The 18038-nt window shown below is 34.7% G+C and overlaps 2 protein-coding genes across 2 annotated transcripts in view; one reads left to right on the top strand and one right to left on the bottom strand.

Annotated features, from left to right (window-relative positions):
• LOC118272697 (C-Maf-inducing protein) overlaps window positions 1-9661 on the top strand; it is a 30570-nt gene extending 20909 nt beyond the window's left edge. The window contains exons 3-14 of the mRNA XM_035589344.2: window positions 1985-2113; window positions 2252-2302; window positions 2396-2467; window positions 2562-2651; window positions 4046-4284; window positions 5762-5980; window positions 6092-6362; window positions 6451-6549; window positions 6635-6790; window positions 7029-7184; window positions 7508-7652; window positions 7947-9661. Coding sequence (XP_035445237.1) covers window positions 1985-2113; window positions 2252-2302; window positions 2396-2467; window positions 2562-2651; window positions 4046-4284; window positions 5762-5980; window positions 6092-6362; window positions 6451-6549; window positions 6635-6790; window positions 7029-7184; window positions 7508-7652; window positions 7947-8071 — 1752 coding nt within the window. The 3' untranslated portion in view covers window positions 8072-9661. The remainder of the gene's footprint in view (window positions 1-1984; window positions 2114-2251; window positions 2303-2395; window positions 2468-2561; window positions 2652-4045; window positions 4285-5761; window positions 5981-6091; window positions 6363-6450; window positions 6550-6634; window positions 6791-7028; window positions 7185-7507; window positions 7653-7946) is intronic.
• Window positions 9662-10195: 534 nt separating this feature from the next.
• Window positions 10196-15522, bottom strand: LOC118276348 (Golgi phosphoprotein 3 homolog sauron). Its single transcript, XM_035594626.2, has 5 exons — window positions 15187-15522; window positions 14953-15100; window positions 14201-14299; window positions 13517-13692; window positions 10196-12558 (listed from the first exon to the last, which is right to left on the bottom strand). Exons 1-5 carry the CDS (start codon window positions 15370-15372, stop codon window positions 12310-12312), a joined length of 858 nt encoding a protein of 285 aa, XP_035450519.1. The 5' UTR covers window positions 15373-15522; the 3' UTR covers window positions 10196-12309.
• Between the last annotated feature and the right edge of the window lie 2516 nt (window positions 15523-18038).

Below are 18038 nucleotides of genomic sequence, written 5' to 3'. Positions count from 1 at the left end.
ATAGGTTGCCAGCTATTTACAGCACTAAACAGTCTATCGAACACTAATGTTGAATATTTATGCACGTATCGGCGTAGCAGGTGCATCGTGTTTACGCACGACACGAAATGCAGATTTATTTTTAAAGTAATCAGAATATTTGGTGTATTGCGCTCGTAATCCACATACCTTGAACGTGACAATGTTTATTGATAATTAGTAACAATATTACGTATTTTGAGGAAATAAAAATTTCAGTTTATATCATCGCTGTAAGCGTAATGAAAACGTATCTGTAATAACCAAAAATAAACAAATCAATAAAATTTTAGATAGGCACTCGTAAAGCTACGAAGATTTTCTATAAAATGATGAAAAAATATAACTTTTCTTTGAAATATTTTATATGAAATATGTGTGTTTGCCATGGACGGTGCTAATCGCTTACCATCAGGTGATCTGTTTGCTTGTTTGCTAAAATGGGGGGTACAATCTTGTATGAAACACTCCGCAATTTTCAAGCTAGAATGCTAAAAATTTATATGTGGATTATTTGCGACTTACAAAAAAATCGTGTATCATTTTGTTTTGGAAATCTGCCCCTAATTCCTTTATAAACGCATGTGAAGCCGCGGGCGGAAAGCTAGTTATTTTATATATCAAAGACTTAATTTTGTACATTGACTAACGAAACAATGGTAAACAAAATTTGCAATGTTTACTTTGGGCAGTAACAGGGAAGAGTCATCGGTATGAATCCATTTTATCATATTAGTGGAAGAGTGAGTCAGCTTTGCGTGTACGAGTATACGCACAGAAATCTTCAACAATTAATTAATTTGTACTTCAATTAAGTTCTAGTACAAAGGTTAACGTTTCCTGTTAGTTTACGGTAAACTATAGGAACCGTAGGAATGTTTTATGAGGGGAATAATTCAATACTTATAATTTTATCAACGAATAGGTAAAACATGAATAGGGATAATTATTAATAATAATTCATGGTATCAAGAATTCCATTAAAATTCCTCTAGACGTCAATTAAGACTGGCTGCCAACTAAAATCTGTTGAAGGGAAATCATCCGCTAGCGCCGGTTACATTTGTCCCCCATGGCGTTTAATGTGTTAAGCATGAAGTGATTGAAACTACAAAAGAGGTTCAGTTCAGTTCACCCCTTCCCAATCTTCCCAATCCACGATTCTCCAACAACCCTTAAATTCCTAACCCCAAAAGGCCGGCAACGCACTTGTAACGCCTTTAGTGTTTCGAGTACCCATGGGCGGCGGCAATTGCTTACCATCAGGTGATCCGTGCACTCGTTTACCGGCTTATACCATTAAAAAAAGTTTTGAAGATCGCCAGAGAGCGCTGTCGGCCTCTGTCAATATAATATGTCAACGTATGTAAGTAGTCCCTTATTCAGGTTTTACGACACCCCAAGAAAATTCAACGGTGTCATCGGCTCAAGCTCTCCTAAAACTACTGAAATCTGTAGTTTCTAGTTTCTACAAGTCGTGTTAGCGTAATGTTGTGAGACGCGTCGATAGTAAACCACTTTCTACAATTAGCATTACAATGCATGACGCTTTCTAGGTACTCCTCATTATTACCTAAAGAGCTAAAACTCTTTCTGATCCACAAACAAAAAATTTGGAACACAAAACACAATTTGTTGTGGTAAATGACCATGAATAGGTATAATCAATTTAAACTGAATAATTTGTTTATGTTTAAAGTTCATTTTTATACTGCCTAATGCCTATACTTACCTAATAGTATTGGTATCTTATAGTACATATAATACCTTTATTTGTACATAACTGTGATTCAGAAATTCTTTTTAATTTGCCTGTTTATAATTTATTGGCTGCGTAATTGATTAACCTTAACCTTTAATTTTTAGTTTTCCACACAACCAAATAAAAGAGTATTTGACAGTTTGGTTCTTGATTACAAAGTGTATGAATAAAAATGTGTGCTCATAGTTTTTTTTCTTGTTTCAGCCCTCCGGCTTATTAGAGCACCCGTTGTCGTACAGTTGCATGCAGGAGGTATACTGCATCTCGCGATGGGATCCTGCCAGGAAGTACTGCCTCCGAATAGTTATGCCTCATGGATCTCTTCTGCTACAGGTACGATTCCATAGGTAAAGGAAGTCCTTGGGTTATTCCTAGATGCCTAGGAAACAAGCATATTCTTGTCTCATTTACCTAACTATATCATTGTACTAATTAAACAATATAAGTAATAATGACGTTTGTGTTTTATAGGCTAACGATGCTTATACGCGGGACCAATGGTATCATTCCATTATATGGAGGGTGAGTAGACACTTACGTATTTCCTTCCTGTTGTGGTTATGTCTAATTGTTTACTTTACTCGACATGTTCTAACATATACGTTCATTTTACAGAGAAACATGATAAGGTACAAGAATTTCTTGACGAAGACTGTGAGAAAAGAAGTTGTTCTTAAAGAGTTAAAGGTAAATACTAATTTAGTTGCGGGGACATCCCTGTTATCAATTTAGGCGGTTTATTCATGTACAATATTCATTAATACTATTTATATGTTTCCAGAACATGGTGGATTTCGTCATGACTACACCTTTACAAGACGAGAGTGTGACTCGCGCGCCTCTACAGATCCTGACCGATTTACTATCAGAGGTAAAACATTATGCAAATAAACAGAAATCACGTCTTCATAAGTTGCTGAGCAAAATAGACGTGAATAAACTTTAATCTTATATGCGAGGTGTGAAATCTGCTACACACATGAGCATCTCCAATTTGATGAGAACAGTGTGGTACAATGTATGTATGTTTGAGTTCACTACATGAAATGTGATTCGTGATCTCCTCATGTAATCGATTGACGTAGGTACTCGGTATCTAGCACTAGGTACTTACACCCACGTCTGCTATTCAATCGCAGTCGCTATTCCCACAAATATTTAATATTATAATCTTACTGAAGAATGAACAATTTCACCATTCATGACGGATGTGGTTGTTTCTTGTTCTTATCATAGATCATGCAGGGCACTCGTGGTCAAATATTGACACTCGTATTACAGTAGTCTCCTACATCTGATATGCGTGTAGGATGCATAAATAACATTTGCTCAAAACATATATGTATTGTACGTTTATTAACAAATCGTTACTAATGACGGATTCTGAGACCAGTGACTCCACTAACCAGCAGAGATAAAAAATAAAAACAACTTTAAACGTTCTTGGGTATATGAAGAAGGAAAATATGAATTAAAATTGTAGCGGCATTCTGTCGTGGATCAACCGAGACCTATTTCTGAAATAATAGCTAAACATTCATCTAATGAGAGCATAACAGTAAATTAGGACATTATGACCCATAAAGCGATTAGCGAGAAATAAAAAGTTATAAACTGTGTCGGTACACAACACGCTGTAATGTAATAAAACTAGGTACAAAATATTAGTTTCAGATTTTCATCAAATTCGAATTCATTGTATGGTGTTCGCACGTCATAGCTGTCGAGCCATTAAATTTTCAGCATGTATGTAATAAGTACTTGTAGACGATTTGGCAAGGTTATGAGTTAACGTCACTGCGCGCTTATTTACTGCACTTCTAAACAATTTATATTACAGAACGAAGGAATATATCGTTCTTGAAAGAGTTTTACTTCTGGTTGACTCATGCGCATGAGTAGGTGTCCGTCTGCCAAGTTGTTGTTTGTCAAACAACTGTTTGTTGTGAGACATTGTGACTCAAACTTTGTTAATTAAATTAATCCAGTTTCAAAGCTCTATGACGCTCGATAAAACCACACCACACTCTTACTCTTTACGATTGTTACACATCCCACTCAAAACCATCTGTAGCGGCTAGCAATTAAGGAAATTGTACCAAGTTTTTTAAGGACACGAAAGTAAAGTAAAACTACATTTCAGGTCACATTTGGTCCACTTTTTCTTTTGTGACGCACATCTTACCTAACTAAACTGTCAGTAAACAAAAAAGCGAAATCTGAGTGACTCATGAGTGATGACCGTTGAAATTTGCAACTTTTCAGAATAAAGAAAGTGACGACTGGGAGGAGTGGGCGGAGATGGTGACGAGTGCTGCGGCGCCGCTGTTGGCGGAGCGGTGCGCGGCCGGCGACCTGTGCGCCCTGCTGGCGCGCCTGTGCAGGAGACGGCCGCGGGCAGCACCTCTACCTGCGCTGGCGCCACCCGTACGACGGGTCCTCACGCGCAATGTAGATTTCGCCAGAGCCCCCAATGGCAGGCGGCTCGTTAGAGATTATATCAGGTAATTTTCAATTCTACACCCTATTACATAGGACGAATACACAAATGGTGAAAAGTGGGTGTAAATTGTATAATGGCATTACGTGCCGTAATGTGCACCTATGCCTACCCCTTCGAGGATAAAAGGCATAATGTTGCATTTCAATTCACTACATTTCAAATTTCCATAACACCGATTACAATTCTAAAACAAATATATTTTATATTGTTTCATAGATAATTTCCACTAGAATAACAATCCACAGAAAAAACATTACTAGACAATAGTAACATTTATAAACAATAGACATTGTATGAATTACGTCAATCAGCATCCGAATCTAATAAACTTAGGAAAATAAAACAAAATTTTGTTTTTACAATAGTTATAATACTTTTAAACTTGCACTGCATACGTCAGTGTATTATTTGGAGCGACAATGATATTGTTTGACTTGACTGTATGTCTGAAACAATCACCAAGCCATTGACCGACGACGCTTAGAAATTCAAAAATGGTAATTAAAATGTTTTCTTCTTCATTTTTGAAGGAAAATCTATGTATCATAAAATAGCATAATTTTATTCAATTTCTAAATCTAAACCTAACTATCTTACACTTACAATAAAGTTGTCGAAAAGGAGACGAAAATGCAACCGTTAAAATCCACGTCTGTTTCGCATAGACGCCGTAACAGCTGACGACAATTGCTATTTGATGATCTACTTATTAGCTGCATAGCCCCGTTATTATTCGCAGTTACACTGTTCACAGGGAAAATAAATAATGTTCCCAGTGATGCTAGTGACCTGCTAACTTTGTACCAGCCTCATAACCTCATTTGGTTACAATACACATTATTAATTGCTTTCAGCAAAGCCAATCAATTCGAGTAGATACTTAAGTGACGTCAATTGATTTTACGATAATGCCACAGCTGTAGATAGTCTTCGATCTCACCTGATGTGGTGGAACCAATAAGGTTAAAAGTGCAACGGCAACGATCAAAAATCAGGTCTCTTTACAGAGATCCGGTAGTAGAACTTATATATGTTGGCGGTCCACAGTTCGATCACATGAAACAGAGTGATTCGATATTGATTTATGTATGGAAACTGGGCATAAGTTATTCATAATCTACATGGTATATAAATAGCGCACCAGCGAACCAGACGGTCGAAGTCTCTATTTTCGAACCACCCATTTAGCCGATATGAATTTATTAGATATTTACCCAAACGGAGCTAATATAAACATGACATATCGTGGTACGTTTGTACGTAAATGTGTAATGATTAAGTGCCTACATCAGTCAATTGATCAAAACGACTGTCATTGCGGTTTTAATCAAATTGACACAGTGGCGAAATTGGCTTAATGCCCAGTTTTGCATCCTCTTGATTCCTAAAATTTTCAATTGTCGAGACGGTCATCTCCCGTTTCTTTACCACAATGAATGAAACTCTTCCAATAACTCTTTCTTTTTTTCTGTCTCCAGTGCCTTGAGCGCGCATAACTCGGGCAGTTCCCTAGTCCGCCGATTCGTTGAAGTGACGCACGGGAACCGCGCAACGTGCCCGTATCCTCGAGCGGCGCCCAACCTTGCTGCAGTCGCCCTGGCCGCGCTGGATGACCACTACCGCGACTCTGCTACCCCACATGTATGTGACGAGTCCGAAGAAGAAGTCCTATGTTTTGCTGATATTTTGGAACATATGTAAGTAAAATAATGAAAATAAGTAATGAGGTCGTTACAAAAGATTTGCGTTAAGTAAAAATAAGAACGTACGCAGATAAATGAAAACTCACCGGTACTTTTCATTTTCAGGTGCGAGTATGAAGATTGGCTCGTCGTAGTAGGTGCTGTTTTGCAACCGGTTCCTTTATGTGCGGGCGCTATGAGCTGCCCACGCGTCGCTAAGAGGCTAGGAAAATTATTGAATGCGTTAGCACATGACCCACGCTGTGCGGCCCACGCATGCGTGGCGCCCGCCCGAGCCGCGAGGCTCTGCCCACCGTCCTGGCTGAGAGCTGCAGCGCCTTCAGACCCGCTGCTCGCTCTGCCAAACGAAGAATTATGTCAGATTTGGGGAGATATGGTAAATTTTATACATTTTCCATTTAAATTAATTAAGTATCTCTGTTGGTGGAAGAAGATTATCTAATTAATTCTTTTTTAATTTTCAGTTGGGAGGTCTACTCAATTGTTGCTGTAAACGGAAAAGTTTCCTGCAGAGTATGAGCAAACAGCTTCCTGATTTTGTTCTAGTCGCATTAACTGCTCACGTAAGTACAGACTCCTATTGTTCACTAAGTAATATGGCCGTGAGTGCTATTAATTCACTAACCAAATTAATGGTTTTGCTTACAGCCAGCTGCTATAGAGGCTCTATGTTTATTTTTGGAATGGGAGATCACGACTGGAGAGCAGACTCAATTGGAAATTATTGCTACGTTACAAGGCACCGAACTTGGCCAGAAATATTACAGAGATCTGTGCGAGAGACAGCAAAATCTTCAGCGGCTGGTGAGTTAAAAATTAATAAAAAAAAATATTCTTACCAACTGCAATAGTATATGCCTATCCATTTTTCTTGTTCAATGTCTTGCTTTGCTTAGATAAAACAATAGCTATTAAGACACTTACCTATATTTTGACAAAAAAGTACCTATTACGAAACTAGTTCTTACCTAAGTTTAACATCCTGATCCCGATAACGTGTTTCAAAAAAATTAAATATTCATTTATATACTTTTAATTCCAGCAATCAGAAGGTGGTCCTCGCCGACTGGCGCTACCAGTTCGCGCGACAGACGCAGACGTTGCGGAACTGTTGGACGCCGGCGCTCTCGGCAACCTTGAGTGCCTCTCTCTCGCTTTCACCAGCGTCACCAGCGCATGTGCACATCACCTCATTAAGGTATGTAATTAAATTTGCTTACGTATAATAATATGTTTGTTTACTTTGACTTGCAAGGCCAGGTCTTTTAGTAATCTTGTCCGTGTTTTAAAATATCGGGCTTTGTCTCTTTAAATCTGTCTCAAAGGTACCTCAAAGAAGGTAATTAGATTTTCTCTGAAAATTTCTTCAGTTGATCTTCAACTTTAATGTTTTACAATACTGAAAGTTGAACATTTGTAAATAATTAGTAGGTACTGATTGGAGAAGCATGATTTGGGTATCCACCCTCCAGCTTTATCTCATTTTCGTACATCTCATTTAAATTTTTTTTCTGTCTATAGTTGCCATCTCTCCGCTACTTGAACTTGTGGGCTACCAAGTTCGGCGACAGCGGTGTGCAGCTGATTGCTGAGCATCTTCCTAAGCTTCAGGTCCTTAACCTTTGCGAGACGCCCGTCTCCGATAAGGGAATAGAGGCATTATCAGGTAAATATTTTTCTATATCCAACAATCATCAACATTATATCAGCCACAAGACATCTACTACTAAACATAGGCCTCTGCCAAAGACGGCCTCCGACAAATAGGTCTATTGGAAATGTGCTGTTTCCAGAGGTTCCCTCTAGTCTCCGTTTAAAACATTGATTTCCAGTAACATTTCTAAGAAGTTTGGCTCTACCTGCACAAAATACATATCCTACTGCACCCTATAGTTTTATTAAAATCTACATCTACATTTTAAATCAAATAGGTATTAATTTACCATTCTTCTTCTTTCAGGCCTCTCAAACTTACGGCGTCTAAACTTGAACAGCACCAAGTTATCGGCCGAAGCATTTGAAGTTCTACGCCAGCGTCTGCCCCATCTCCAGGAGTACGACATACGGTATACGGAGGCCTGGTGACAGCGGGCTGCGGCCGCCGCCCGGACGCCTTCCACTTCCACCATATGAATTCACATACGATCTCAACGCGCTTTATCCCAGTATTACATTGTTCAAATAAGTTAATCCCACGGATACAAATATCCAACTACCGAATATTATTAAGATTATTTCTATTACTTTCAATATTGTTATTATTTTGTAACTATTTTTCACATAACATTTGAATACAAAAATGTAGAATATAGGTGACATGGATCCGGTATTGATATTATTTTACCGTGTAACGTTGCATTTCATGTGAATATTGCCAGAACCACGTTGCCACATACTATATAAATACATAGTATTGTATTCCGGTCTTACAATAATGTCATTTGCCGACTATAATGTTCTTTTATCGACCTCTATTGAAGGTAATCAATTCGAATTAAACTTCGTTAGGTGAGTTAAGGTTAATTTAGTGCGAACCCGAACAGGTGAAGTCGTGGTCCAATTTTGTCTGCTCCTAATATTTGGGCGACAAAATGAAACCAGCATTTGTTTTTATCAATCTGAACTTAGTTTAAGTTTACCAAATGTCATAATATGTTAACATTTAGGTCTGCCATCCATGTAAATGCTTTAGTTTTACGTCAGGCGCTACTGGGCACTACTTAATGTAATTTAAGACTATTTATTTATTGTCAACACCAGTTTAGATAATAAGATAATGTATATGAATAGGTACCTAGTTGATAATATTGCTTTAATTTAGTACTGTAGTACCTACCTATATGTTAGGAGTCTTTGGGCTGTGAGAACGAGAACCAACCGGTACAAGCGTAATTGTGGAAAGTTAAAACGTTTTATTTATTGATTTTTATTTTACTTGCATTATCTGTATCTAGCGTAATCACTAAAGTCTAAATTAAATGTAGATATATTTCAAATTGATAGTAAACAATTTAACTATTCGTACCTATATACCTAAAATGGTTATTCATAATGAATTGCGCATGAATGATTAATATTTAAAACTACTTATGTATTATTTTATATTATTACTGAACTATTCGTCAGTATACGTTAGATACTTACTATTACGAAATGGTTTTATCATGATTTCCGGCCTAAAACAATAAAAAATAGAGCTGTTCTATTTACAGATAAAAAATTAAATTAGCGACAAGACAGAGATGAGTAATTTGTAAATTTTGGTCTTTTAGTATAAATAAAACAAAAAATTCATGTTATTAGAATGTAAGTGAGACACTACCTACTCAATTGTGTGCGTAATTGAGGTAATTATGGCAAAATCGTGTCCCCGGTATTTATAGGCCGGAAACTGTTAGATAACACGTTGAATTGTCCCATAAAACACTAATTACGTTGACATATTAGAATACAATCCCACACTGTTAGATATATAAATTTATATTGCGCTATCACAAACGTAATGTTGCTCTAATAATGACTCTAATATCGCAAGATCTTGCACACGAGTATAATATAGTTTAACGAGAAGTGAACTGACTTACTGTTATTGAAATTATGTCATATAAAGAGATACAAGACTTATCCACCGTGCGAAGGCAGAAGTGTGAGTTTTTAATAAAATATTAAAATATATGTTCGGTATTTTCATTGTGTCATCCATTCTCCTTATTTTCCTAAAAAAGAAAACGTGCGGTGTTCCACAGGGACCGGTATTGGGACCAGTGGAATAACTGGATGCTGAGATGGGAGCTCCGGCCGAATGCATGATTACTTTTATCCTTCTTTCCGGAAATTGAACTTAAGACTTTTTCGATATGTGCGGTTGCAACCACTGTCTACAAGACAGTCATTATAACTGTACCCTTAGTACGAGTTTCCTTTACGTTAAACGAAAATGAAACGAGAACCCGTTTGATGCTCTGGTTGGCCGGCGCGATAGAACCAACCAATCAGAGCGCCGAACACATTCTCCTCGATTTCGTTCAATATAATGCAAACTCGTACTTCTATTTTTTGTGCATCCCCAAAAGAATGTTAAAGAATACGTAATTCTGGTAATATTTTCTTAGTAAATTTCGGAAATCGATATCCTAACAAACTGAATGATTAAGTTAGGAAGTATAGGCAAAAAAGACAACCAAAAAATTGGAAGTAAAAAAATACAAATAATATTTACTAGGGAATATATTTGAGTAATTTTCTAAATACTATAGTATGTGTATGATACATAATTCTTTACCTTAATTTTATACATGTCTCCATCACTTTTGAATTTATTATCGACTCTCGTAATAGTTGTGGCTTCATGGTAATATACAAACCAAATTAATACCGTATTTATATACAAACCCAAATCTAACAGTAACTTAAGCACTAAACTTGATTATAAGGATTCGTATGTAGACCATACAGTGTTATGCATCAAATAATTTAACATAATCCTTAGCAGTGATCAGTAAGCCATATCTAGGTACTTATAAATCACATTAAAATGACAACACAATATAAAATACTCATAGCTTTTGTTAAATTTTTATACAAAACAGTGTCGTCGCACATTAAAAAATGGAATATAAATACAGAAAATTTTGTCGTTATTTACGTTTGTCGCAAATGTATGCAGAGAATATATTCTCGTACGTTTATGGCTATGTTATAAATGTTGCACTTGTATATTTAAAAGTACAAACTAAAAATTAATTAATTAAATTATAGTAAACAAACCAACTATCTTAATATTTACTGGGATATGAATCTCGTTATCTCGAGCGCCATTAGAATAGCTCGGCGCGTTAGTTATCGAAGCCCAGGTGACATATTGTTATACCTTGAAACTAAAATACACCAGCCGTCATGTTACGTGAATCTAATTCGGACAAACATACAAATATCTCTCTCCACATATAAAAGTTACTCATACAAATATATTTTAATCAAAATTACCACAAGCTCGCATTCTCCCAAGAAAACGTTAAAGTTCTTACTACGAACGAATGCATTCTGACTATAAACATACCACGCACAATTTGAATAATTAAATATGAATAACAAAAACTAAAAACAATTATAGTATAACACCAATGTGCATTTTATAATATAATATAATGTACATAAATAAATGTTTATCCAATTTATTACTGAAAAGCAGATCAACATACATATGAAACACTTATAAAATTTCCAACAAACATTTCATTACCATTACATATTATAAAATAATACGCAAACATGTGTAAACTAGTACAGTTGGTGTCAACAGTTATCTATCAATAATAAAATTGCCTTAGTGTTGCAAACAGTACTTATGAACGTATGTGTAACAGGCATTTAAAATTGTAACATTTATTATATTATTTTATTGCAGTTCTATATCACAATGTGTGGAATAATCCCTTTTAGCACTTACATTATGAAAGTGCAAGTAACTTCACTGATACCCCAACCATCCGCGCCCCTTAAACTGTCTCCCATACATATCTTTTATATGATAATAGAAGACAAAAATACTGCTTTTACGTACCGACAATGTCAAGTGTGCATGTTGTTTTATTCTCCAGCTGTACAAGCCTCAACATAAAATTTTAAACAATAAGTTAAACAAACTTTTGTGCTATATTATAAGTTAAAACAAATTTAGAAACTACACTTAGATGAGAATAAAATCATTATTGAAGGGTCTAGTTAATGTTTAATTAATTAACCCATTGCTTTCACATGCTTGATTTGCATGTGTTACGTCACCGCAAGTCGATGCAGGATTTATTATGATAAAGGTATGTAAGTACAGAATAATTGTTGTCCCATTGTTTAACCAAAACAAATTACATCAATCAAACACTTCCACATGTTTAACCCTTCAGTTTCATGATTTTACAAATGACTAACATAATTACACGAACATAGAAACAGTTATTTTGATAGTTCTTAATAAAATACAATACTCCCCATAATTTTATCTGACAAAGGTTCACATGACTTGGATGAAATAATTTAATACTGGTTGAATAAAATTATAGAGTAAACAACATTATGTAATGATTTATGTATTTGTACAAGTTGATTTCATCCATAGCACACACATTACACCTTCAAACCATTATTATAAAATTTTCTGTAGCTGTGTCATTCCAAGATTCCTTTTTATTAGTAGAATGTAATGACGATCACGTTTATTTGTATTGGTTTTAGATTTTACAAAATGGGCTAAAAAGTATTATTTTAATTCAACAAAAATTTACCATTTCCTAGTTGCCAACAGTGATGACGACACGCGTTTACCGCTATTTAGTGAACGCTGCAAACACCGCCCACATAATTTCGCAGGCATCTGGTCGCATGGCTTCAGCTTCGAAATCTAGATCTAAAAGCGCGCGCACGCGTCTCGTTGCTAACTCATAATCTTCGTCGGAGAGTGGCGCGAACGCGTTTTCTAGTACATCAGCTGAATGGGCAAGCATCAACAGCGCCAGTGATCGCTTATCCGCGTGAGCAACATCCGTGATTGAACGCCTCAAAGCTGCTTCTTGAACCTGTAACAATAAAATAAAAAATAATGAACATTCAACTGTAACCAATTAATTACACTTATTATTTGCAATAACTAATTATATTATGTTATACTACTTTTCACGTAAAATTTAACCCATTCTCAAATTATAAATACGAAATAATAGAAAGTATATTTTATTTATTTACTATTTATATACATAAAAAACAACACATATAAACAATTGAGGTACATAGGTACCACATATTCCTATTGGAATTACTTCCTGTAGACTTGTGACAGGAAAAGTAAAATGGTTATATGAGACAAAGTGTGTAATAAAATAAATGAAAGTAATAAAAAAGGCCTCAAACACACATACATAAAAAGCCCATATACATAGAAATTATATATAGTCCATATTTCTTTGCAATACATATTGTCCAATTTCATTGATACCCTTTCTGTTTAAGTAATGCAATAATATTTGCATATGTTTTGGATGTCTGCATTCCAACATTGCTTTACCATAAACAATCTTATTGCAATAAGATTGTTTGGAAATAATCACCTGTTTGTGTTTTGTTAAATTATTAGTACAAATACTATTGAATTCACTTGCCTTTAAAAAGAATTTTATTGTACTTTAAACAAAGCATATGTACTCTGCTATGTAAAAAATAGCTGTGTTACAACAATTTGTTGATGTATGTTATTTTTTTATCTTTTCACATTATCTAGGTATATATCTACATATGAAACCAATTATATTAAAAGGAATCACTTAATCATTTCATGTTTGTAGATAGCACATTTATACATTATCAAAATCTAGTAACTTCTTTGATGGTCAATAAGTGAGATACTACAGCAATTTCCTGATGCAATGCACGTAAAAATGGAGTTTTAAAATGGGTGTTGTTGATCTACTGAGCTTCTTAATACCTTATAAAAAACGTACTATAAGTCAAAGTAAGAGTTAAGTATAAACTTATTATTACCTTTTTGACCAGGCGGCATTTAACAACGTTATCAGTCAAAGGATGGGTAGTCATATCAAACAGCAAAAAGTTCTGCTTTTCTGTTGTCAAAACTCCTTTTTCAACGAGATTTTTCGCAAGTCTCTCACGAACATTTTTCAACTGGTACTTTAATTTCATTGGGTTCCATGTTTCACCTGCAATGGTAGATTTATTAGAATTAGAGTGATGTAGATACAACAGTGAACATTTTACATTCAACATTTGTTCTGTATGCAGTATTATTCTATAGTGTTGTTCTATCTAGAATAGAGCTAGCTCTATTGTGTTATCTGCATCTAATTACTTATGGCACTCATAAAATGTGTGCTATGAACAGATTTATGTCTCAGCACAGAAACAATAATAACTTTTTATGACTGCAAACAAGACTGTGACTTATTTGGTCTAGTTTACAGCACAGAACTTCACTTAAATCTGAAGTAACTATTTTCAACTAGATTCTGACTTGATTTAAATATACCACTGCAATAAGATTCGGAATTCTATGCCCACTATTTTTAGTCTGGTCTTAATTTTGAAATCTACATAGAGAATTGCCAAGTTAAGTTGTTGACAGCCATAATAACCCGATCCGAGGGCTGTTGATTGAAAAATAGTAGTTGTATTATGTACGAATGAAAGTTAAATGGAAATAGTACAGACCACTTAGGTATTCTATCCAGCTTTGAACTGTCTCTGGTGGTTCGGTTTCTTTCATGTGTTTCAAGGCCTCGTCTAGCAATACATCACCTGTAGGTGTATCTGAAATAAACATTTTTTATGAGTTGCATTGAAGTACAAAATTATAGAGGCTGGTGTTAAATTAGCTCGATAATTATTTATGAGGATATTTTATGTGAAGGTAACTGTTTCAATATTACCTTGAATGACTATAATACTATAATATTGTAATTGTAATCATAAAAGCATGTAAGATTGATTTTTATCAATCTTATTGGAAATGTATGAGCCTATAAATAACTAGTAAAACCTCTTGTCTGTCAGTATATGAGACAGCGTACAGTCATGCATGGTTCTTCATTCAGACATACATAAGGGCTGATTTTTCCAATGCTGGATAACTTCATTGGATGAATATTATTGGAATTAGAGATTTTCCATAAAAAAAAAACTGTTATGTCAATTTTAGATTTTGAATAAAAGTGATATGTTGATTATAAAATCAGCCCTTGGCCCAATATTAATTTATAAAGGCATAAGAGGGATAATATAAATATTCATTATTTCTATAATATTAATGACATCATTTATTTGCAATTACCTATTGGAAAGTATTGGTTAAATTATTTGAATAATAAGGATAATAATCATTGTAATGAGTTAATTAATATAAAGATTTATGACGCAAATTCAAATGCGATAAACAACAATAATTAGGTAAACCTTTCTCTTACCTGATTTAACTATAACTTTTCTAGATAACAATCCCTTTCTACGCATACCAGCTCTTTCTAATTCTACGCGGCCTCTCAGGCCAAGTTCGATTAAAATACATCCTCTCAAGCCGCTGGATATGCAATCATTCCAAAATGATGTGTAACCCTGAAATTATCATCATATGAGACGAAATGGTCACGACATTCACATCGATGTAATGTTTACTTTGTTCCCACGGAACATTCTCTTACCTCTTTGTCCTTTAATCCTAAAAGTAGTACTTCTTCCATTAGTGTCAATCGTGTTTCCTTTGAATCCCCGTCATCATAACTTTTATCATTTTTCTTATCATCGACGTCGTGGTTTTCCTTTAATTCCGAATTGTCCTTAATTACGTTCACGTTTCTTCGTTGCACCAACCCCTCGGCTCGATTCATTTTAACATTTAATTAAATAGCAAAATAAAAACAAATTGATTTATCAGAGGTGAATATTTAGTTATTTTCTGAAATTCGTAAACGAATAGTTGACGTTTGCTATACGACGTGATGTTGTTGTGCAAAACATGGCCGACGAAGACATTCCGATCGTTCTGAAATCATCATTCTTGTTATTTATCCTTCTTACATTGAACAACTATTTATGATTTAATAATTCTAACTGTGTTTACTATATTTAGTAATTATATTTTAATTGATATATTTTTACTGAAATAACATTTCGCCAATGCTTTTATTTTCCATTCTGATTAAGTTTCCGAACGCAATTATTTTAATAAAAGTCATGTCAACGCTCTCAATCGTGAATCGCGATCACGACGAATGCATTAAATGTAGGTATTCGCGCATATTTATTGTGTTTGAAATATAAAATATACAAGTATGCTGTATGTATAATATTCATGTATACCTATTATTAAGTATGTTTTCATTGACCTTACGAATATCATATACTGTTTACTTATATAAAAATAGATTTTTGTTAATTTAGGTATTAAATTAGCCAAATCGACAGTCTGTAAACAGCAAATATTATTCTTATCCGTCTCATTAGTCGATCGAATACTATCTAACAGGTTAGGCTGAACCACGGAGTACCTACAGAAGTTTCTGTATTCCATGGGCTGAACCAAAATAATGTCTAGTGTTCGACACGCGGGTCGAGTTTTTTTTTAGCGTTGATATGTCTGCAGTCAGATTGTAACTTAGGTATTTAATTGCCGTATTGAATTCCTCGATTCACCCTCGTCATTAAGTTTGAATTTAAATCCATTGAGGTATTATTGGCAATAGTTTCACGTCTATTACAGACGGATCTAATTTCAAATTAGTGTTACAGGTTTGTATTTAGGGAAAGAAAAAAACACGTTCAGTGGGTAGATCCTGAACGTCGGGTTAGTCGGCACCGACTACCAGGCAGCCATGTGCAGGTAGATATAACTAAGTAAATATTTGAAAAGGCGTGTAACTAATACCTAGTGCACTAAAAATCCCCTGTAGTAGGTGTAGGTTGCTAGTCCCAGTTAAGATTAACTACCGTACCCGAAATTTTCATTATTGTTTATGAAAAATTATATAGGTAGATATGTGTAAACTTTGCCCGCGAAAATTTTCTTTGATGGTGCGCGTCTGTGCTCTTATGTTTATGTGATTCGTGTAGGACTCAATAAACTATAAGTGATTGTATTCATAAACTAATTTGTGTGAACTTGAATTAAACGATTGCAAAGCTTACACCTACAGAATGTAAACAAAAATAATTATGTATATTTCCACTTCAAAGTCCATATTGATTTTAAAGACGTTACGTAACATACACAAACTAAAAATATACGTATAGGTGCATAGTTGAAGTTAGTTTATAAGTATCTAACTGCCTGCTTCCTTCATGAATTTTCGAGTTGGGTAAAGTAGTAGATATTGATGTTTATTTTTCTTAAAATTTTCGATTTCTCAGTAGCCACATGGACTCTTGAATTATGTGTGAGCCCAGTACCTATATAGTAACATGATATTATCCCCAATTACGGTATTATGGTATTTTCAACCTAACTGGTTAAACGATAGTGTTACATTTAATTTAATTAGGTACCTAAATTTTCTTTAACCACTCGGGCGAAGCCCCGGTGTAAAGTTAGTTGTTCTATAATTATGTGCTCTGGATATTCCTCACGCACTTTGCACGTACCTACTAACTAAAGATTTGCTCCAGATACATTCTACGAATACCTACACTATAATTATCTATCTAGACTGATAAATAAAATTGAAGTGTCTGTTTGTAATATTGAAATAACCGCCTTTTACTACATGCATTCATATTACTATAGGTACCTACATATGATACATACCTACACCCAAATCACACTTTTAAAAATATTTTATTTAAGAAAACAAGTTTTATACCCAAAGCTGACGGAAGTCATTATTCTACGCAGATGAAGTCGCGGGCAACAACTAGTACTTACCAATACCAATACATAAAGCTGAAGAGTTTATTTGTTTGAACGCGCCGATCTCCGGAACTACTGGTGCGATCTGAAATATTCTGTTGTTGTATAGTCAATTTATCTTGAAAGGCTATAAAACATCACACTACGATCAAAAGGAGTCTTGAAACTTTGAATTTTCATACGTGCAACCAGTTTAACTCCGACGCAGTCAATAAATAATACAATAAGTATCATATACTTATGTACACCGAGCAACATTAATCGGTATACAGCCAACATAACTATAACTATGCAATACCTTTACATGTGTGGGTAATTTTATAGTAATGTGCATAAAAACAAACTAATAGTCAAACGCCTATTACGCACACAGTTTCATCACGCATACACTTATACTAAATATCATTTTCGTGAGGGTATACGCATTAATTCAATAATGAAATATAAATAAAAACAAGGGTAAACATAAAAACAATACGTAACAAACATTGAATAAATCAAATAAGGAACGATCGAGTTACAAAAATTATACCCATATAAATATAATATCTTCTCATCGTTTTTTATGTTATTCAATGAGATACGATATTTGGATTGTCACTTTAATTGCACGTATGGCGCAATGGTTATCACTTGCGGATAAAGTGACGA

The sequence above is a fragment of the Spodoptera frugiperda genome, chromosome 15 (assembly GCF_023101765.2).
Source record: "Spodoptera frugiperda isolate SF20-4 chromosome 15, AGI-APGP_CSIRO_Sfru_2.0, whole genome shotgun sequence".
NCBI lineage: Eukaryota > Metazoa > Arthropoda > Insecta > Lepidoptera > Noctuidae > Spodoptera > Spodoptera frugiperda.
This window is presented reverse-complemented; position numbering and strand designations above follow the sequence as displayed.

Coding starts and splice junctions, on each gene's coding strand:
- LOC118276348 (XM_035594626.2), bottom strand. CDS start 15,372: ATGAATCGAGCCGAGGGGTTGGTGCAACGAAGAAACGTGAACGTAATT. Junction 14,300..14,952: donor AAAAGTTATAGTTAAATCAG/GTAAGAGAAAGG, acceptor TGTTTATTTCAG/ATACACCTACAGGTGATGTA. Junction 12,559..13,516: donor AATGCCGCCTGGTCAAAAAG/GTAATAATAAGT, acceptor TTATTGTTACAG/GTTCAAGAAGCAGCTTTGAG.